At 33.7% G+C, this 23,332-nt stretch overlaps 1 protein-coding gene across 4 annotated transcripts in view; it reads right to left on the bottom strand.

Moving 5' to 3' along the window:
* The window catches only part of RTTN (rotatin), a 266,106-nt gene that overhangs the window by 73,280 nt on the left and 169,494 nt on the right, over nucleotides 1–23,332 (bottom strand). For all 4 annotated transcript variants that reach the window (XM_007487781.3, XM_056823598.1, XM_056823599.1 and 1 more), the window contains one exon: nucleotides 18,254–18,345. In XM_007487781.3, the coding sequence (XP_007487843.1) occupies nucleotides 18,254–18,345 (92 nt within the window). The remainder of the gene's footprint in view (nucleotides 1–18,253; nucleotides 18,346–23,332) is intronic.

Raw genomic sequence — 23,332 nt, 5'->3', positions numbered from 1 at the left:
GTTTCAACCATGATTTCATTTCCATTGAAACAATGATATTTACTATAATTTGTGGGCCCACAAAAATCACAAAGAATATTAGGAATAATATTATCCATAGAAATATTGTAGATAACAACTTAAAAGATGGATTTTTGAAGGAACAAGCAGTTTGTGTTAACTAAAAGTTGTGCAATTTCTAAAATGTAATCAAGACGCATGTCCTTTTTGTGTTCATTTTGGGTCTAAGCTTTATATACATGTTGCCAGTTCAAGAAAATCTTTTGCTGCTACTTCCCTGTAGCATGGAAGTGAATCTAAGGTCTTAAGAGCGATAACAGGAGAAGACAATCTGTGCTATGTTCTAACATTTTGGAAAGTTTATGAGTGTGAACCCAGAAATGGTCTGTGTTTGCTTTCTAAATGCAAAATTCTTTTTTTTAAACATTATTTTTATTTGGTTTATTTCAAACATTATTTCTTGGATACAAAAATCATTTCTTTTCCTCCCTCCCCTCCCGCCACCCCTCCTATAGCCCACATGCAATTCCACTTGGTATCGCATGTATCCTTGATCTGAACCCATTTCCATGTTGTTTGTATTTGCCTTAGGATGATCATTTAGAGTCTACATCCCAATCATATCCCCTCGACCCATGTAATCAAGCAGTTGCCTTTCCTCAGTGTTTTTACTCCCACAGTTTTTCCTCTGAATGTGGATAGTGATTTTTCTCATAGATACCTCCAAGTAATTCAGGATCACTGCATTGACACTAATGGCCTCAGACACTTCCTAGCTGTATGACCCTGGGCAAGTCACTTGACCCCCATTGCCTAGCCCTTACCACTCTTCTGCCTTGGAACAGTATTAATTCCAAGTCAGAAGGTAAGGATTTAAAAATATATATATATATGACTTCATAACTCAAGGCTTGCACTCTATCCACTGTGCCACCCAGCTATCCCCAATTACTACTATATACTGGAGAAAATGAATTATATCAATATTGTCATTCTGACAACAAACAGACTACCTTCCAATTTTTCCCCCAAAAAAGTTGTAGTTTAAAGGAAAGATGGATCACAGGTTCAGATTGGTGAGATCATTAGCTCCCATGGGTTTAATTATCATTTCAAATACAGACAATTCACATATATTCATCTATATTCATTTCTGAACACATTTAGGAAGGGAACTGATTAGCTGAATAAAAGTACAACCAAGACTATAAAGTGCCACGTGTGCATTCCATATGCTGTTTACATGAAGGAACTAAAAGTGACTGGCCTAGAAATAATGGTATTATGATAGTTGCCAATTATATCAAGTGCATTGTGTGGAAGAAAGCTATCTGATCCAACAAGAATGAAGAATCAGAAATAATGGGTAGAAGCTGCATAAAGGATAAACAAAGATTTATTAACAAATGAGTAGAATTGGTTGCCTTAGTAGGAAATGGGTGCCTCCTAATTAGAGATCTTCAACCAGAAGCAGGATGTCTACTCACTGAGTAAGCTGTAGTGGGGATTCTTCATCAGTTATGGGTTGAACTAGTTGACTGCTAAGGTTCTTTCCAATTCCAAATTCTGTGATTCTGTCTGGAAGGCTCTCCTCCAACAAGCTGCTTCCCATATATTTATCAAAATCACATGAGATTTTTTGAAAGAAATAATAATAGAGATAAGATCATTGCTCTGGAAGTAAAAAGAGGCCATGGAGTATGCTTTTTTTTTCCTTTAAACAACTCTGTGATTATTGATATCAAGCAGAGAATATGGGCAAGAACATCTACCAGCAGGAGCAACCTTTCCTTCAATCCAGATATTCAAAGTGTGAGGCAGAAACATTTATCAAAGAAGTTTCTTTCTCTCAAAGCCTGCTCATTAATATCTATACTCCACTGTTTCTTCTTAGATGGTCACTACCCCTTCATCTCTACTCCTATAGGGAGGAGACCAGAACCTCTTTTCATGACTAAATCCTTGTTGAATAGCATTAGTAAAAGTGAGAATCTGTGGAACTTTGTCACCAAGAGAGAATTTCTTTAATTCTCAAAATAATCTGTTTTCTTGTATTCAATAATAACTAATCTTCTCAGTTATTTTATTTTATTTTTATTTTCTAAGTACTAGAGTAATATTCTGAAAATTCCCCTTTTCAAAAATCTTCAATATCTCCCTTGGTCTCGAGATTCTTGTCCAAATACCTTAATATATTTAAGATTCCCCACACTACCCCACAAAAGGCACCAATCTACCTTTCTAGTCATATTTTCCAAGTCTCCTTCCCTTTCACATACTTCATGATGCAAAGCAAAAGATAAAACTTCAGGAATCCATTCATACACTGTATAATTTGTTCCTTTTGTGCTCCTTCTGCCTGGAATGCCCTTCTACTTCATATTCACCTACCCAAACCTGGTTCAGTTCAAATATCATTTCTACTTAATCTCCCAAGTGGAATTTCCCCTAGTGGGTATTCTCAGAGCAATAGGTATTGCTCTTATATACACTGTATTATAGTTGTGGTTTCTTTCCTCTAAACTCTGAGCTACTTGAAGCTGAAGATCTCTAACTTATTCAACTCTGTACTCCACAGCACTTATTGCAAGTATTGGTACTCAACAAATGTTTGCTGATATATAGGTACAGAAACATAGTCATTTGGCTAAAACAACATTCCTAGAAATAGAAATAAAGCAGAGTTTTGCTCAAGTTGACTGCAAGTATACCACTAAAATTCTGAACAAACTAATGTGCTCTAGCTTTCTCATGAAATATAGAGGGTCACTTTTTAGTAGGAAATTTTCAATAGCTAAAGCACTATTTATCAAGTAAATAATTACATATATATATATATATATATATATGTAAAGGTGACAAACACAAATTTGTTCATAATATCTTTATTGTGTCAAAATTATCATTTAGTCTACCCATTTTTAAAAGATTTTTTTAAAAATTTTCTCTTAAGAACTTTTCAGTGTTGTTATTAGCATTCTAAATTGAAGTCCTTCCTCTGAGTCTTACTATTTCAAAGATATCAGGAGAATTACTATCGCCTTTTTGTTATGTGATCGACTCCCTCTTTTCCCAGTCATTTATGTTTTTAAGTTTTTTCATACAAACATATATGAAACCAATGGCATGAAAGAAATAATCAATAACATGACACTGTTGCCTGCTCATTAAGCTCACTACTTCTACTGAGGAGAGCTCTCTTGAATTCTCTCTGGCATTTTCCTCAAGGTCTACTCTAGTATTATTTTCTACCAGCAAATTTCTTTTGGTGCATAGGTATAACAATTTTTACGATTAACAGAATTCATCTGAATAGAATCTTTTGCTAACATAATGTGAATAACAGGACTACCACTTTGTGGATCAGAAATAAGGTTTCATCTTTTAAATGGTGAATAAAAAGACTACCTTAGCTTTTCTTTTGTGTTCTATTCACTTCAAAATACCACAAAATGCTTTCTTCATGTTTCCTGACATTTAATTTTCTTATTTTTCTTTTAATAATGCTGAAAAAATAAAAGCAACCGTGAAGGTACTAGATAGAAATGTGCTTCGATTTTGTTGTTGTTGTTTTTTCAAATGACTACCTCTCAGTGAGAATTGCTCAACCTCCCTAGCAACTGTTGCTAAATTAGTTACAAATTCCAGGAGAGAGCCTCAAGATGAGAGAACATAGCAAATCAAAGAACTGAGGGAATGTGCTAAAACTGTTGGTTTCTAAAATATAATCAGTTTTGCTTGCACACTGGAGTTTGATTTCTTACACAACAAAAAAAAACAACAAAAAAAGAAATACATCCATTCTTGCCTTCACAAAAGTAATTATTAACTTTTAACTATATAGAATTAGATTCTGACTCTAAGTGATGCATTATCTGCTTTATTTTTGTACACTTAAGGAGAAGATGAGATGACACTTTCAGATGCTTTCAGACACTATTTCATACTAATCTTTGGAGCTCTAAAAGTCTGCATTTTCTTTCCTACTGAGATATGGTATTAAGATCAGTAAGGATCCCTGCTAAGCCAACATGTGGAAACTCAAGAATTGTGAAACTGCTAATGAATAATACTGACAATAGACAATGATTTAATTATATAACTTTGTGAGTTACTTAAAAATTAAAAACAAAACCTAAAACATAATGAATCATATATAAGGCACTAAAAAATGAATAAAAACTAATGTTGGAAAAAATGAAAAGGAGAGGGCCCAGGGATCAGAAGAAAATCCTGGTGTTCTCCCTCCAGTAAATTTTGATCACCATCACATTGTTGGAAAAAGGAGAGGAAAGTATTTAAAATCCAGTCATTCAGCAGGTATTTTAAGTACCTATAGAATACTGAATTATTTAAGTACCTATAGAGTACTGTTTATTGCAAACTACAGATTTGCAAGGTTCTGTCATGATAAACATGGATAAATTTATTATAGGATCTCAAAAAGACCAATTAAGATACAAAACTCAAAAATGATCCTTTTAATATGCTTCAGAAGTACAATCTGACACAAGAATAACTTCTATGTTGCATTGAGGGTCTGTGTGTCAAATTCAATCTGTACTATCTCAAGCACTTTTTATTAACAAATATTTTTGTAATAATTAGGTATAGCTATATTATTCTAGCAATTTTTTCTATTAAGTATGTTTATTTTCCAAAAATAATCAGATGTATATTTGGAAAAACAAATAAAATTGAAGTTTTTATCCCAATATTTGTGACAATAGCTATCATATTAAGTGTGATTTTGTATTGTGAGAACAGGGAATCTGATACTTTTCAGATAAGAGTTTATAAAAATATTCAAAAATTTCATTTTTAAAGTATTTCCTATTAAAAATACGCTTGTCATCCATTCATAGATTTCCAAATGTTATTATTTAGATACATTGTCTCTCTTTACCAAGAAGACTGCAGTGAGTGCTATTCAGAAATGCTCAATATAAGTATAAAAGTTCTATTGAAAACCTTATGTTTCCACATTTTTAATCACACCACTCTCTGTGATAAAACTATGATAAAAATTGAGATAAGCACAACCTATGCTGGTATAATTACAACCCATCTATACTTCAAACAAATGCATAAATGCATAAAAATATTCCAAAGATCTACCAAACACATTGAAAACTTTCCTCTATATTAATTCATATTTCATAGATATCAGTGCCAAAATATCACTTGAACTGTCCAAAGCTCTTTCCTCTTGCTTTAGAACAGTTCATCTTCTTCAGTCATAAATGTCCTTCCTGCCAGTATACATGCATGTTTTGGCATGAGAGGGATCACTGGTAAAATTCAGGGAAATCTAGCTACCCTCACTACATTTCTTCTATAGAAGAATAATATATGTATAAGTAATTTTTAAAATGTTGGAGGACTTAGATGAATTAAAGAACGATGAAGAAAGCAGAAACAAGAGAAAAATTAGAACAATATACTGAAATAATGTAAAGGAAAACAAAATTTAAAAATGGCCAGGGGAATAAGGGGGAAGCAAGGTAGCACACTGGATTGAGAGCCCAGCATAGAGACAGAAGGTCCTGGTTTCAAATATGACTTCAGACACTTCCTACTTATATGATCATAGGTAAGTCACTTACTCCCAATGCCTATCCCTTACCACTCTTCTACCTTGGATCTAACACACAGTATACTTGCTAAGATGGAAGGCATGGATTTTAAAATAAAGGGAAAAAAAGATGTCAGAATTCAGATAAAATGTAAAAACCAGTCTTGGTTCAGGAAAAAAAAATAATAAACTCTGTATCTTCTTAGAAGAGAGATGGTGGGCTATAGGTATAGAATCTTTCTGACATAATTGCTGGATCCATTTGTTTTCCTTAACTCTCATTATGAAGAGGATCTATGGAGTGGTTGGGGGTGACAAGTGTAAGGGCCATGAAAGTAATCTAAAAAGGCAAAAAAAATCAATATAACTTTAAAAAATAAAAATTTTATGGCACAAAACAGATTTTGATAATGAAAACCTACGATAAGGGAGATAAAAATCAGGCCATAACATGACACAGATTTTTGGAAAGCCGTTTTCAAAGCATTCATAAAAAGGTGGGTAGGGTCTCAGGGATCAAAAATTTTACCAAGAAAGTCAATTTGGGAGAGATGGAAAGCTTTCAAACATAAAACACTGAATAAACAAAGAAAAACAATGAGGAGGAAAAAGACGGAGTTGTCTGATATAGGCACAAAAAATTTCATCAACCAACACCATGTAAAAAGAAGTGATGGAGGTGGAAATTTTCGCAGATAAAACTGTAGCTACAAAATCCTGGGACAGTAGTTTCAGAACTGCTTAAGCTCAGAATAAGTTGAAACTAGCAATGAAAACTAAGCTTTCAAGTTATTTGGTTTTTTTTTTAACTTACATTAGAGAAAAGAGGAATCAATCAACAAGAATTTATTAAGTACCTACTCTGTTTTAAGAGCCATACTAAGAGCTGGGAATAAAAAGGCAAAAAAGAAACAATCCCCAAACCCAATAAACTTATATTCTTCTATGCACAAACTGCACAAAGTTCTAGCAGTACTAAATTTTAAATTGTATTATAAAGAATTATCAAAACTATCTAGAACTAGTTAAGAAATAGAAAGGTAGATCAGTGGAACAGGACAGACATTAGTAAAAGATTATACTAATCTTGTATTTGACAAAAGCATAGATCTAGGATTTGGAGATAAGAAATAACTAATTTATAAAAATTATTGGGACACCTGGAAAATAGTTTGGCAGAAACTAGGTACATACCAATATCTTACACCATTTACTAAAATAAGATCAAAATGGAGAAATGATCTAAATATAAAAGGAGATATCATAAATAAATTATTAGAACAGGGAACACATTACCTATTAAATTTATGTGTAGGAGAGGAATTTATGAGCCAGCAAAAGATGGAGAGCACTGTGAAATATAAAATTGATAATCTTGTGTATATTAAATTGAAAAGTTTTTGTACAAATAAAACAATTGTTGCCAAGATTGGATAGAAAACAGAAAACCGGGAGAAAAATTTTATAGACAGCTTCTCAGATAGAGGTATCATACCAAAAATATATAGAGAGAACTTTGTCAAATTTATGGGAATAAGAGCTATTCCCAATTACTTAATGGGCAAAAGATAAGAGCATACAGTTTTTGGATAAAGAAATCAAAGCCATGTGAAAAAATGCTCTAAATCATTAGTGATTGGAGAAATGTAAACCAAAACAATTCTGAGATATCATCTTACACCCATCAAATTGACTAAAATAAAAAAAGATAAAATGCCAAATGTTGGAGGGGATAAAAAAAAATGGGGACACCAGTATAGTGGTGGTGGAACTGTGAACTGATCCAACCATTTTGGAGTGCAATTTGGAATTATATCCAGAAAGTTATAAAACTGTGTATACCCTTATACCTACCAATATAATTTCTGGGTCTGTTTCCCAAGGAATTCAGGAAAAAAGGAAAAGAACCTATATATTATAAAATATTTATGGCAACTTTGTGGTGTCAAAGAACTGGAAATTGAGGGGATGCCCATCAATTGGGGAATGGCTAACCAAACTGTAGAGTATGACTGTGATGGAATACTACTACTGTGCCATAAGAAACAATGAACAGTCTAGTTTTACAAAAAAACTTCTCAAGAACTATACAGGATAATGAACAGCCAAATGAGTAGAACCAGAAGGACATCATACACAGCTACAGATTTAATACTTGAAGAATCAATTGTGAATGCTAGCTCCAGAGAGTGAGCTAAAAGATGGAAAAATGAAAAACATAATTTGTATGAACATGTCTGTTTTTGAGATGGCGCCTTCTGTGGTGTGGGGTGGAGAAATTCTAGCAATAAAAAAGAAACCTAAAAATTGCACTAAGTATATGTAAAATAGCTACAAAGCAGATATGTAAGACTTGGAGAAGATGAGACTAGAAGTTGGTAGGATTATGAAAGGCTCATTTAGAGGGTGGTGCTGAAACTGAGTCTTGAAGGAATCCTGGCATTCCAAAAGGGGAAGATGAAGAAGGTGAGCATTGCAAATGTGGACAAAAGTCAATAGCCATATAAATCAAAGATGGAAGTTATCTTGGGTAAGGAACACAAGGTAAGTACAATCGGATCAATGAATGCCCAAAAGAGAGTCATATGTAATAAGGTGGGAAAGGTAGGATGGGGTTAGGTTGTAAAGAGTTTTACATTTAGGTCTGCTGCTTGAGATAGACAGGACAATGAAAACAGACAGAAGAGAAAAGGCAAAACTAGCAACTCATTTCTCTTATTTTCCTTCTGCTCTTTCTGAAAGATAGAATGATCTTTGAAAAAATGAACAGTAAAGAATTAATACCCAAGATCAAACGCAATAAAGAAAATACCTAAAAGCCTTTGCTAAAATCAAGTCACTAAACCCAAATGAAATACATTCCAAATTATTGAAAAAGTTGGTAAATACCATTGCTGAGCCACTGAATTTGATTTTCATCACCTTCCCATTTTTTAAACAAATAAATTTTATTGCTATCTTCTTTTTTACATTGTCTACATTTTTCAAAGTACCCACCTGCCCTCCCTCTCCAAATTCTACCTTGGTATATAACAAAGTATAACAGGCAGGGGAGGGGGGGCATCTACTTAAAAAAAAAAAACCACCAACACATTAAAAAAAAAAACTAACTTTTAACTGGTCCATATTCATATTTCTTCATCTCTGCAAAGAAGCATACACCATCACCTTATTCTTTGGAGACCTGGAAATGTCTTTTAGGACTTGAGAAGTGGAAATGTTGTTCTAATTTTCACAAAAGAGAATACCAATACATCATTAAACTAGAATTTTATTACTTACATTAAAAGTCACAAAAATTATGAAGGTAAAACTAGAGAATCTCCCTTCCAGCAATTTTGATTTGAAAGAGGAACAATTCAGTGATCCACATCTGAGGTATGATGTTTGGCTTTCTAGAGAGAGAGAATGTTAAAGATCTAGAGAATCTCTCTACTCTCCAAATTATCAAAGACAAGGATGTTACCAAAGGAGGGTTTAAAGGTTTGAAAAAGAATATGAAAAGACTTAAGAGAATGCTACCCAATGTCTGCTGAGTAGAGAGTAGAAAAATTCAATTCTATTCACCAAATATTTACTAAGTTCCTACTATAGTTTATAGATACCACTTTGTACTCATGATTGTTTTCATTATGCTTATCCAAATACCCCAAGGCAAGATGACCAAGTATACTATGAAAGCACAATGGTTTTGCACAATAAAATCAGTTATTCTGCTCCCAAACAAGATTCTTTGAAACACCTTTTAGCTGCAAAATGTCAATTTTTATAGAGCTCAGGTCTTCTCATAGAGTATCAAATTATTAGACAAAGATATCACAGAACACAAAAATTGATTTATGCTTATAAATGTTGCAAAAACTTTGTGATGTTTAGCATCCTCTGCTCCCTTTTTCACAAATCTATCATCACTGTGGGCAACTCAGGAACAAGGATCATGGTTTTATCTTTATCAATTCCATGGGTTGTCCTGCCTGGACTACTATAATAGTATGCTACTTGTTCTGCCTTTCCCCAGTGCAGTTCATCCTCCACTCAGCTATTAAAGTGATTTTCCCAAAGTCCTGCCACCCTCTTCCCCTTATACTCAATAATTACAGTGGTATCCTATAACCACCATGATTAAATATAAAATTCTATTTAGCATTCAAAGCCCTTCATTGACTAGACTTTATTGACCTCCCCTCCACATATATCTTTCTAGTCTTCTTTTACTATACATTTTCCCATCTCACCAAATACTCTTCAAACAAGTGATGGTTTGCATTTGATATATTGTGTTTTATTTTCATTTAGATTATGTTTCTCCACTTCATTAGAGCTGGGAGTATATTAGTCACTCGTAGACCCAATTCCAGTATTGATAGTAGAAAACATTTTTTCTGGCCTTACTCAGTTCACTCCTCCTGAGGCAGCCTAGTGTCCCCCAACATCAAAAGGGTTCCCATACTAGAGCTGGACTTTCTATGGACACCCAGTTGCTATAGTCTGCGGCAAACCAGAAGCCCTTGGTCCTGCTCAATCTGCCTTCTTCAACCTTGACTGTGATTACAGGACTAAGCCACAACCACTGGCCCTCAAGGTTGCTTTGTTGACTTATTACTGTGCTCATATGATCTTAAGTAACTGGAAAATACAGAAAATTTTGTCCATACTAGTGTCCTTTGGATCATGAACTGAGGGAAAAATATAAACAGCACACAATGCAACCTGTGCATTTTTGACTCTCTACACATGCTAAAATCATGTGTAGAGTAGTAGGACCCAAGAGTTTTCCAGTGCACCTGTGATCTCACCAATATGCTTGTTCCCTCAAGTGATACTGATTGGAACCGCTGTGAATGCACATCCAAAGTGACTCCCATAAGTTTGCCAGAGAGAGATGGCCCAATGTGTGAGAGGGGTATGGAGGAGAGGGAGTTATCAAATTCTCTTGACTCATGAGGATACTAATGGAGGCCATGCACAGTCTACTTTATCCTCTGCTGTTCCTTGAACAAGACACTCCATTTTCCAATTCTTAGCATTTTCACTGTCTGTTCTCCAAGCCTGGAATACTCTCTCTATCTTGGTTTTCCTGGTTTGCTTCAAATGCTCAAGAAAACCTCACTTTCTATGGAAGTCTTCCCTGAATTTTCTTTGGTGCCTAACTTTTGTTGATTATTCCCTATATATTCTACATTTAGCTTATGTGCAAATAGTAACTTGCTTTGTCTAACTCCTTAGATTATAAACTTCTAAAGGGGAAGGACTATCTTCTGCCTTTCTTTGTATTCCCAGGACTTTGGCACTGTCCCTGGAATCTGGTAGGCATTTGATAAATGTTTTCTGACTAGTTAATTTTTCATAAAGAAAAAATTTTTTTTCAAGCAAGAAAACTTGCACCTAACAGCATTATTCCCCTATTAACTGTCATTTTTAGAATATTTCAATATTTAATATCAATATATTAACTAAATATTCTCCATACTCCCTTTAGTCAGCTTTTAACATCACTGGTAGAAGAGAACGGATGAGAAGGAGAGAATGTGTATTTTAAATGGAAGAACTGCTGTACTAATATCTGGGGAAAGACGAAAAGTCTCCAGTCTAAGGTGACACTTGAGCTATGCTTTGAAGAAATATGAGATTAGCTAAATGGCACAATGAATAGATTAACTGAAGTAGGGAAGACTCATCTTCCTGAGTTCAAATCTGGCCTCAGCTATGTGACCTTGGACAAGTCACTTAACCCTGTTTGTTTCAGTTTCCTCATCTTCAAATGAGCTGGAGAAGGAAAAGGCAAACCACTCCAGGATCTTCACCAAGATAATCCAAATGGGGTCAGAAATAGTAGGGCTTGGCTAAAAAAAACTAAACAACAATACAACAAAAAGATTCCAAGAGAAATAGACAAAGAGGGAGAACATTCTAGGTACACAAGGACAGCCTGAATAAAATAAGGCAAAAGAAAGATAAAACATCATTTGTGGCCCAACTGGCTGGAACTGCATTGGAATAAATATACAACATATGCAGGCAGCTCAGGGGCACTGAGGATAAAGAATTGGACTTGGAATCAGGAGACTTAAATTTGCATCTTGACTCAGACATTTACTTGTTGCATGACCCTGTGCAGGTCACTTTATCTTTTAGCCTCAGTTTTCTCATCTGTAAAATGGGTATAATAGCACCTACTTCCCAGTGTGGCATATATATGTATATATAGATATGCTATAATTGGTGTGGCACATATATGTATATATATATATATATATATATATGTGCTATAATTTTGTAATTAACCTAGAAAGGCAGGGAGAAATTAAGTTGTGAAAGGCTTCACAGAGGAATGCATATTTTAGGTTTGCAGTAATGAAAAGCCATTGATGCTTCTTGTGTAGGACAGAGTTATGGTCAGACTTTAGGAATATCAACTTGGCAGATATGTGTAGGAGGAAATGTAGAGAAACTGCATAAAGGAGTCCAAGAAGAATACAGTCAAAAGGTAATGAGAGAAAGTGATTACAGTCCAAGTGGAAACAAAGAGATGCATGTAAGAAATAATTAAGACATAGACCTGATAAGATTTGGCACATGATTACATATGGGGAAGAGGTAATCGAAAATAAAGAGTCAAGAATAAAATATCGGTTGTGAAGCTAGGTGACTAGAAGAATGGTGGTACACTTGACAGAAGGAGAGAAGTCAGGGACAGACTTCATACTCTATTGGTATCTTCACAAAATCAGAAGTTAAGGAAGCTTCCAAGCATGCTGAATAAATTTCTTATGGGTGGACACAAATAAAAGCCACACAGGATGATGGACTAGTATTGAGGATCTCTGATCTGTGGCACTGGTGGAAATATACATAATATGATGAGTTCATGGCTCAAACACTATACACTATAGGACACCAAAAAATTAAGTTATTTCCTATAAATATGGGAAATGATCATTGGTCTTCTTAACGATGATAGCTTCAAATATTAAAGTCAGTTAGGTAATGTAGCTATGTCAACATGAAGAAATGTGAATCTTCTGATTTCTTGGAATGCTTCTAGACAAGATAAGTGATTTAACTGGTAAAAGGAACTCCTGATGGAAAACTCCTTCTACTAGTACAGATCAGCACCTGCCCTGCAACTTCTAGTCTTAGAGATGCCTGAGGCTTTGAGAGCTTAGTGATTTGCCTAGAGTCATAATACCACCATATGTTAGAGAGAAGACAAGTTTGGTCCTTCTGATTCAGCACCTGCTATTTAGAGAGATACTAAGCCATGAAAGTGATTCTAATATTAAGTACTACTTGGTATCTATTTTTTGCCTTGTAGGTTTTAAAATGACCTTTGATTAAAAGCAAAAATATTCTGATTTAGACCTGAACTAATTTTCAAATATCCCATATTATATATGCATAAGAGATGTGGCTTTCTTTGCCTTGATAAGCTGAATAATATTGGCACACTTTTTCCTTTCATCGAAATGCAGTACATTACTTTTAGCCTTAACATCTTTTACATGCCAAAGATGGCTCATTAGTGGTGGAGACAAAGCATTGCTATTTAAAGCATTTACCCAACGAAGGTTCTAATTTTGTTAATATGAAAACTGATGAAAAGTTTATAAGCTATTTTACTATAGTAACATAAAAATTCTACAGCTTCAAAGATTTCCTTTAAGCCTTTCTATACAGTCAACAGCTTGAATAAAAAAAGGTTTTGGATAAACAAAAATCAATAATAATTTAAACTAGTTGTAAAAGTATACATTTGAAGTCTCTTGGTAATAATGGTAAAGAAAGCAGTTTCACAGAGAGATTGGGATAAAAACAGAATTTTCTTCCATTTAGACAAAATGCATATGATAGCAAAAATAAACAATTTTCATAGTATCCCCCCCTCTTAGAGAGAAAAAAAAAGATCTCACTGGATACATATTTTCTCATGATGGGGGTGGGGAGAAAAATGGTGGGTACTAGATCTTTCTTTGACAAATTGATGTTATAATAGTTTTCATCCTCCCTATCAAAAACAGGTGTCCTAATAGATTATTTAAAAAAAAAAAGAATGTGAAATGTGGAAAATAGAGGGTCTAAAATCTTCATATTTTACTAGCAGTGGAAAATATCGAAGAGAAAGAGTTCCTACAGCTTCTTTGAACTTCATATATTAATATTTACAAATTAATTCCCATTCTCTGAATCTCAGGGAGTTGTGACATTTCTTTCAAACAAAATTAGAATTATTAATTCAAGTCAATGTGAACAAAAAATTGAAATTATTTCAAATATAGTACTGTACTATATGAATTCACAGGAAAAAATGAATTTTGATCCTCTTTAAAAATGAGATCTTCTACTGGAATATGGAGAGAGGGTTTTGGTATCCTTTGTGTATGACTAATAAGGAAATCTAATCATCAAAATACATCTTAAAATCATAGGCTAAGATACATTAGATATGGAAGGGCCCTTAGCAAACTCTTGGCCCAACCCAATAATTTTACAGATGAGGAAACTGAATTTAAGAAATAATATATGATTTACTGAGGGTCACAAAGAAATAATAAGCAAGACTAAAATGTAGAACTATTAACTAATTAAACATCAATATTTCACTACACTACATGAATGTTTTAAAATATACCACTCTGAGATGTTGAAAGTTTTCCTTGCTGTTTTGGAGGGCACTGTGGACACATGTAGTAATTAGCTAGTAACGCAATTAGATGGATTTGGAACTGAATGAGTAAATCATATCCAATGTTTTGATGTCAGTTTGGAAGGAGATGGATGATGTGTCCCAAGGATCTGGGTTTGGTCTTGTGATACTGAAAATTCTTATCAATGAGTACGATTTGCAGATGATGCAAATCTGAGTGGAATTATGAGAATCCGGATTCAAAAATCTTGCCAGGCTACACAACAAAAGGTCTAGTTTAATAATAGGAAACAGGGGCCATACCTATAATTTCACTGGATTGCTTAAGTGAATGGAGGGAGAAAACCAGAATTTATTATGCTGCAATATGCCAGTCACTGTGCCAAGTGCTTTAGAAATATCTCTTTTGACCCTCACAACACCCCTAGGGGATATGTGCTATTATCCCCATTTTACAATTGAGAAAACTAAGGCAAAGGTTAAGTGACTTGCCCTGAGTCACACAACTAGTAAATGTCTGAGACCAGGTTTAAATTTACATTATCCTGGTTCTAGAGCCAGTGTTTCATCTACTCTGTCACGTATCATATAAGGAACTCCCATGTAAGAAGATTCTCTCTACTAATATGGATTGGCACCTTCTCTGCCACTGACAGTCTCAGAAAATTGCCTAGAACAGTGAGAGATTAAGTGACTTGCCCTGAGTTACAGAACTAGTATATTTCAGGTGAGAACCCAGGTTGAAGACTTCAAGGCCAATTTTCTAACCACTACATCATAGTGCTTCTCATATGTTCTATATTATATAATTTAATAAAGACAAATGTAAAGTTTTACACTTAAATTCAAAGTCCTGCCTCTGGCACGTACTAGCTATATTATAATGGGTAAGTTATTTAACCTCTCAGTGTCCTAGGGGTAACTGTAAGACAATAAGTTACAGATGAGCTGCTGATCTGCATCAAGGCATCCCCAAAGTGATGAAGTTACAAGTCTGTAACACCTCTTAAACCCAGTGTGGATTTAGTATAGTACAGTAATACAGAGTAGCCTCCCCTCCCCAAGAACAATGTAATAATATTAAAGGCTCAAAATGAAAAAAATACTAACAGACTAGGTTGTTCAAATTTTCTCAAATAACTGTTTCATTACAAATGAAAGTTCACATTCGTTCTGATAGTGTCATAATAAAAACTAGCACTGTGAATATGCCCTGAAACTTTCATCCTATAACTAAGAATCATAGCAATATTCTCTGGCAAAGTGGGGAAAGTATGACATCTAGTGGCCTGAAGGTAACTTGCTTTTGAGTAAAGGTTCACATCTTTTTTTAAAAATTATAACTGGAAATATTAACTTTTAATCTATTTTAAGAACTAGATTTTATATGAAACTTTATCTTATAGAGAAATAGAAAGCCTAAGTTTACGAAGTTCAATCAATAATCACTACTAGAAATTAAACTATTACTTACACAAGTAACTATCATCCTAATTTCTGTTTTTACAAATTTCTGGTAAATGTGATTTTTCAGCAGATAGGTGAGCTAAATTGCTATATGTCAGTGATCCTATAAAAAAAACTTTAAAAACTTGATTGCCATGTACTTTCTAGAGCTTGATAATATGCTAACCCAACAAACTCTTCTGTAATACAGATTAATCTATTCTAAAAAAAAGCACCTATTTCCACAGAATCATTTAAAATATGTTATAAAATGTATATTTTCATCACAAGAATCAGTCTATAAAGAAATAGAAACATGAATTTAACAATGCCTTAAAAAAAAAAAAAACCTTTACCGGAGGCAGAAGAGAGGTAAGTAAGGGCTAGGCAACGAGGGTTAAGAGATATGCCCAAGTTTATACAACTAGGAAGTGTTTGAGGCCAGATTTAAACCCATGCCCTTCCATCTGTGGGGCATGGCTCTCTATCAAATGAGCCACCTAACTTTCCCAACAAAATCTTTTTATGGCAAATTTTGTATTTTGTGCTACTTAATGCTATATGAATGATGAAATTTCTTGCAAACTCATTTTGGTCAAAATATCCCAAAAAGAAATATAATCAAGAAACAAATTGACTATGTTTTGTACAGGTGATATAAATTCTAAGATCAGGTTACTGTTCCTGAAAAGCTTAAAATTATTGTACATGTAAGTATGTGTGTATGTGTATTTTTTAAAAGTAAATTAGGGAGGGCAGCTGGGTAGCTCAGTGGATTGAGAACCAGGCCTAGAGACGGGAGGTCCTAGGTTCAAATCTGATCTCAGCCACTTCCTAGCTGTGTGACCCTGGGCAAGTCACTTGACCCCCATTGCCTAGCCCCTACCACTCTTCTGCCTTGGAGCCAATACACAGTATTGACTCCAAGACGAAAGGTAAGGGTTTTAAAAAAAAAAAGTAAATTAGGGAAATACGTTACTCAGCTTTCAAATACGCTCTCTGAATGAAAGCATTATTTATAGTCTATATGGCTCATTTTCTGTCTTATTATTTGTCTTATATTTCTTTCCCCTGATGAAATCAATCAATCATCAATTATTTCACACCTAAATTTTAAGTTTTTATTATTGTCTCCTGGCTTCTCTTATTTCCTTCAAGTCTCAGCTAAAATCCCATCTTCTTCAAGAATCTTTCCCAGTCCTCCATGAAGATTTTTTCCTATATAGCATATATACATATATATGTATATGTATATGTATGTATATATGTATGTATGTATGTATGTTATGTGCACGAAGTTGTTTGTATGTTTTCTCCTCCATTAAAATGGGAGCTCATTGAGTGAAGGGACTTTTGTGGTTTTTCTTCTTTCATATTTATTAGTACTTATTGGCTTTACCATACTTTATCTTTCTGGCATAATGCTAACGAAATTCCTACTATTATTTGGAACACATAACACTTTTTCAAAAAATACTTGATGAAATTAATATTTTTTACCTTGAATATAAGTTAATTTTTAAAAGTATACCAAGGAGGCACCTAGATGGCTCAGTGGATTGTGAGCCAGGTCTAGAGACAGGACCTAGTAGGAGTAGGTTCAAATCCAGCCTCAGATGCTTTGAGGTATGTGACATTAGGCAAGTCACTTAATTCCCATTGCCCAGCTCTGAGCACTCTTCTGCCTTGGGACCAATACACAGTATTGATTATAAGATGGAAGGTAAAGGATTATTTAAGAAAAATTTAAAAAGCATAGAAAATGATATGATAGGTCAGTCTTCCCCACCCCAATTTCAAAGTTACTTTAGAAAATGAATATGAAAAATCATGTTAGCAGTACAAATCAAAGAACTTTAGAGAGCTAAAAAAGACTTTATAAATTATCTAGTCCAACCTCCTTCCTGACTTTTATAGGTAAGTAAACTACCGCTTATGATTACACAGTTAAAAAAAAAAACACTAGCTCTGGAAGACTTGAACTTAAATTCTTTCTATGAAACTTATTTTATATGTGACCTTGAGGAAGTCACAATCTCCAAGAACCTCAAACTCCTCCTCTACAAAATCAAGGGACTAAACTACAAGACCCTTGAGGTCTCTTCCAGTTCAGATTTCTTATTCTTAGATAAATACTCAAGGTTACAGAGCAAAACAATGCTGAGGTTCACCTAGATGCCCTACCTCTCTGGTCAAGGAATAGTTTTTTTCCAACATAGGTCATTTTTATCTTTATTGAAAATCATTTGAATTGAGTAGGCCCATTGAAAAGGGCCTACTTGGACCAAAGTGCTTTTGCAATTTTAAACATCTGCTAAACTTGTTTTAAAGAGTGGTGAACTCCTTAGTTATGTAAAGAAAGTGTCAAAAGCAGTTGTTTTTTTCTCTTTTCCTTTCCTTGTGATTATTATTCGGCCACTTCTTAAAATGTCCTGAAATGGGGAATTAAAGCTGGAATTCATGACTAAAATTAGACATTTGTGCATGAAATTTCCTTTGTCTCCCCTATCCTATTATGAAAAATGAGAGTTATCTGCAATTTCCTTAAAGGTTAAAATGGCAGCATTTATGAGCTGTTTAAAACTTACCACTGTTTCTACTGTTGAAGGAGAACTTGAACCGTGAGCTTGGTTTGTTGGACTAAGCTGTTCTCTCCCAAAATGGACTGAGTCATCAAAATCTGTAGTAAATGTAAAATGATCATTGGTTCTATTCAATTATAATAATATTTTTAAAATGTAATTTATGTTGAATTTTTTCAAAGTACTAGTGAAATATTTGCCTCATTTTTACTGTAAAACTAATTTTTAAACCAAAGATTTATTATGTCTCTAGATAAATCTAAGTAGTCAAATGAAGAATTGGCTCTATGTTCTGAGAATAAAACTTACTGAGGAATGGTTAACCACTTCTTATCTGACTCACTTCTTAATTCTTTCCATGAGTAAAAAGAAATTTTTATTTGTGAATTACAACAACAAAAAGGCCATCAAACTTATGGGAACAAATAACAAATCAGGATGGTTGTTAGCTTATATGTCAAAAGGAAATAATTAACTAATTTTGTTTACTTGAAGGAAGTTGGCAACAAATTAGTGTGTTTGAAGATTAAGCATGACATAAAAGGGGATGATTCATTCATCTTTAATTTATTATTCATCTCTTCAGTTGATGCAATGATCAAGTAATTATTTCTATAAATCATAAATGCTATGAATAGAACATCCTGATATATATAATATACAAAGAGTAAAGGTAAATTAAAATATGTGATTTCTTTATATTCAAAATTAAAGTTTGATAGTTGCTAATTTGAAAAATTTGTTTGAACGGTTTTGTTTTGCTTTGTTTTAAAATCATGAAAAAAATAGTAAACTGGCAAGAAAGTAGTAGATTATGATTACCTATACTAAATTATAGATTAAGTCATGCTTTACCTCAAAAACAATGTCAACTAACCATCTGGATGGTTGGACAATTATTATCACAATATATCAAACACAAAATAGCAATGTCCACAGAGACCATATCATGTATCTTAAATGTACATGAAAACCAAAGGCACAGGGCAGACTGATTAATAGAAAGACTCCCTAATTCAATTTATAAAAGATTACTTCAGGTAACAGAACACAATTAATCTTCCATTTTAACACCCTGTTTTCTTCTTCCTTGGTCTCTCACTTTCATGGTCCTTCACCCTGCTTCTGAGAAAACCTTAAGAAAAAAAAAATTCCTTTACTTAGTAGCACAGTAAAAATAAAAGACTAGGAGTCAGAAGATCTTGGGTCTAACTGCCCCATTATTTACTAGCTATGTGAACTTAGGTAAGTCATTTACTATCTGAGTTTGAACTTCATCTGTAAAGTGCCTGAAAATCAAATGAAATATAGACACGTGACCCTACAGAAGTCATTTAACACCAACTTCCTAAGAAATGCTCCTTAATATCAAGTTTGAGACAGAAGGTTACAAAATAAAAATCAATTTAGATAATACACAGGAAAACATTATACTGCAAAATAGTATATAAATATATAATTGAATTGGTGTTTAAATTGTTTCTCTAAAGCATTATTAATAGCCATGACAGTTGTAAAACCAATTTTTATATCTTTTCATCACAATGATAGAGTGGGTCTTCAGCGGTCAGTCTCTTTTCCTTGTTCTGTATTGTGTGCATCAACTGTTTCAAAATTGGAATTGGCAATATGACCTTTCTTTGAATAACTGTTGCCTAATTGTTTTTCAGTTGATTTTGGCTCTTCATGATCCCATTTGGGATTTTTTTGGCAAAGATAATGGAGTGATGTCATTTCCTTCTTGAGCTCATTTTATAGATGAAGAAACTAAGGCAAACAGGGTTACCTAACTTGTCCAGAGTCACACAACTACTAAGTGTCTGAGGCCGGATTTGAACTCAGGAAGACAAGTCTTTCTAACTCCAGGTCTGGCACTCAATCTACTTGCACCACCTACCTATCCATAATTTTTAAATAAAAGTCCATTAAAAGGTGTCATGCACATAAATAAGCAATAACTATTAGTTGTTTATAATAAGAATACATGTAAGTAACACAGATTTTGTACCACAAACTGTTGAAATGAATACAACAGTTGAAAAAACAAAATCACCAAATTAAAGAGCTAGAAGAAATTTCAGAGGCTCTGTTTAATTTGCATGTGACAAATTATTATTCCTGCAAAAAGGTGAGTTATCTTTTACTCAAAGACCTATAGTGAAGGGGAGCCTACTACTTCCCAAGACAGCCCCATTACACTAATTTATTGACAAGTTTTCCCAACATCAAACCAAAATCTGCCTTTCTGCAAACACTACTTACAACTCCTAATTCTGTCCTTTGGGGTCAAGGGGATAAAGTCTATTCATTTTTTGACATGAAGCTCTTTCAAAAATTCAAAAGCAGCTTCTAAGTTTCTGTGCATCAAGATAAAAATGTCCAGTTCTTTCAACCCATGGCACAGTCTTGAGGTCTTTCACTATTATAATGCTATGGATTTTCTCCAGTCTATTAATGCCCTTCCCAAAGATGGCATCCAAAGATGAATATAAATCTTCAGATGTGGTTTAACTAGATCAAATAATTACAAATACCACTCACCGTCTTGTAGACATTATGCCTCTCAATATATCCTGATAATTTATTAGTTTTTTTAGCTTTCAATCTGCACTGCAGCTTACATGAGACTTGCAGTTCTCAGATCCACAAACTATGTGGATCATTTAAATACAAACTTATCTATGTCTCCCTGGTCTTTTGTTAAATTAATTTTAATCATAGTTAAAGACTTTATTTTTCATCATTAAATGTCATCTCTCACTAGATAGAGCCTAATATTGAGTTTAGGAACTTGTTATCTAAAACATTAGCTATTTCCCACCTTTTAGTATCAAATTTGACAAGTATGTTAACCTATGCCTTTATAAATATAACTGATAAGAACCAAGATAGGATCAAACTAAATCCCTAGGACACTTCACTAGATACCTTCCTCCAAACTGACCTCAATCTATGATTAACTACCTCTTATAATTCATCATTCAACTATTACTAATTCACCTAAATTGTACTTTTTGTCTCTCTACTCTGTCCACTAAAAAAAGCAGGAGACTTTGTAAAAAGCTTTGGTTTCATTTAGGCAAATTGTATATATAATATTTTCTTGATCTACCAGTCTAAAACCAATGTAAAAAAAAAGGAAAATAAGATAAATTTCTGTATGAACATTAACTTTTCTGTGGGACAATTGATTCCTTGGAACCAAAGGATTTGGGTTCAAATACTGGTTTTGCCATTTACTGTACACATAATAGAAAACCATTTATTTATCCAGCAGAATTTCTTATCCTTTCGGGATTTTCTTCCCTTGTAGAATTTTAGTCCATATGATTCTATTTTTCCTTTCTGTCAGTCCTCAGATATTTGATCACCCCAAACGTATGGTGCATTGTTAGATTTGGACCAGCTTTCCACTCATTTACAATCACAAATTCCAAAATGGAGTCATTTTTTCTCCCTTTCCATGCCAGACTAGTTGTTTTTTGTTGGTCAGAATTCAAAAAATGAATAGCAAAGGGCAGCTAGGTGACTCAGTGGATTGAGAGACACATCTGGAGATGGGAAGTCTTTCACTATTTATCTATTATGTTAACTTTTTTAAAAGAGAGCTTTTCCAGAGCCATATTATGATTATGAATCCTATGCAAGTCTTAGTAATATCTACAAGGTAAAATTTGCCTTCTTGAATCAGGACTTTTAGTTCCCCATGCTTGTTATGCTTATATGTTAAATCCTTGGGAGTTAATAAAATTACATCCGTGAATAGACATTTGAAGCCAAGAGTTTTAATGCTAGCACCTTTTCATGAATTCTGCGCTAAGAATTTTCATTTCAGGGACTATTCATCTCTTTTCTTTTACCTTTATTGGATGAGTTTCTTCTAAGTGCCAGCTATAGAACCGTATCATAACTCCTTTGAACACAAATAGTAATTTTGACCCTAAAGATATCCAACTTTTCTCTTCATGTAAAAAACCTTGCAAGTGCTCATTCTCCCCTTTCTCTCATGTCCTATTCTACCTTTTAACTTCTTAATTGAAGATTCCCTAAAACTTTGTCTTAGGCTTTATTCTTTTCTCTAAGGATATCTCTCAGTAATCTCATCACCTTCCATAGAATGGGCTAACAATTCTTTATTGGTTCCCAGATCTATATATCCAGACTTAGTTTGTCTCTAAATGAATACCATCAATTGCTTACATCCCAAATGGGTATCTCCAAAGTATCTCAATCTCAAGGTGTATAAAACAGAATTTTATAACTTTCTTCTCAAACACACCCCTCCTTAGCTTCTACATTTCCACATATTCTGCATTCTCCCATCACTGAGGCTCCAAACCTGAAAGTCATCTGTGACTATATCCAATCTCTTCTTTTACCACATGAAACTAGTTGTTAAGTCTTCTCAATTCATCTTCACATCCCTCAAATCTGTGTTTATTTCCATATTATACATAATATTTATCTGGCACCTGCTGTCCCTTTCCCCTTCCAAATGGAATAAAAGGTTATTAAAGGAAAGAGCAATATTAATGCTTGTCGAATGAATAAATTACACAGGTTAGGATTACCTGGTACCTTTTAAGATTCTTTTTCTTTGTTAGTTTAGATTCAAACGTTTTTTAAAAAAACAATATATTTTTCCTGATAACAAAGACTAATTAGAATTCCTTGAACTCTTTCATCTGTGCTTCTAGGACAACAACTATATACTTTGGACTCTCATAAATTACTTGGTTTCAGAAAAAAGGCATTGTGCACATTACCTTTGCATATTTTCTAGAAGCAAAATCCTCAGACCTCAAATGTTATTTTGGTAGGTCTTTTGGCCAAGACATGCACTAAAATCTTGCAGTAAACCCACACAAAACAAGAATAATAGCTACAGGAAGCTCAATTTACTGCCTTGATGGAAGTAATAGAACTAAACCTGTTCTAAGTAAGATTAAATACTCAGTTACACTGTACTTTATATTAAATCACTATTTCCTCAGAAGAGATAAAAAATAGTTAAAATGCCTCAAAATAAAATGTATAACTCTACTATTTAAAAAAACCATGAAAATAGAAAACCTGTTTACTACA

This window comes from Monodelphis domestica, chromosome 3 (assembly GCF_027887165.1).
Source record: "Monodelphis domestica isolate mMonDom1 chromosome 3, mMonDom1.pri, whole genome shotgun sequence".
In the NCBI taxonomy this organism is placed as follows: Eukaryota; Metazoa; Chordata; class Mammalia; order Didelphimorphia; family Didelphidae; genus Monodelphis; species Monodelphis domestica.
Note: the sequence above shows the minus strand (reverse complement) of the source record. Positions and strands in the feature narration are given on the sequence as shown.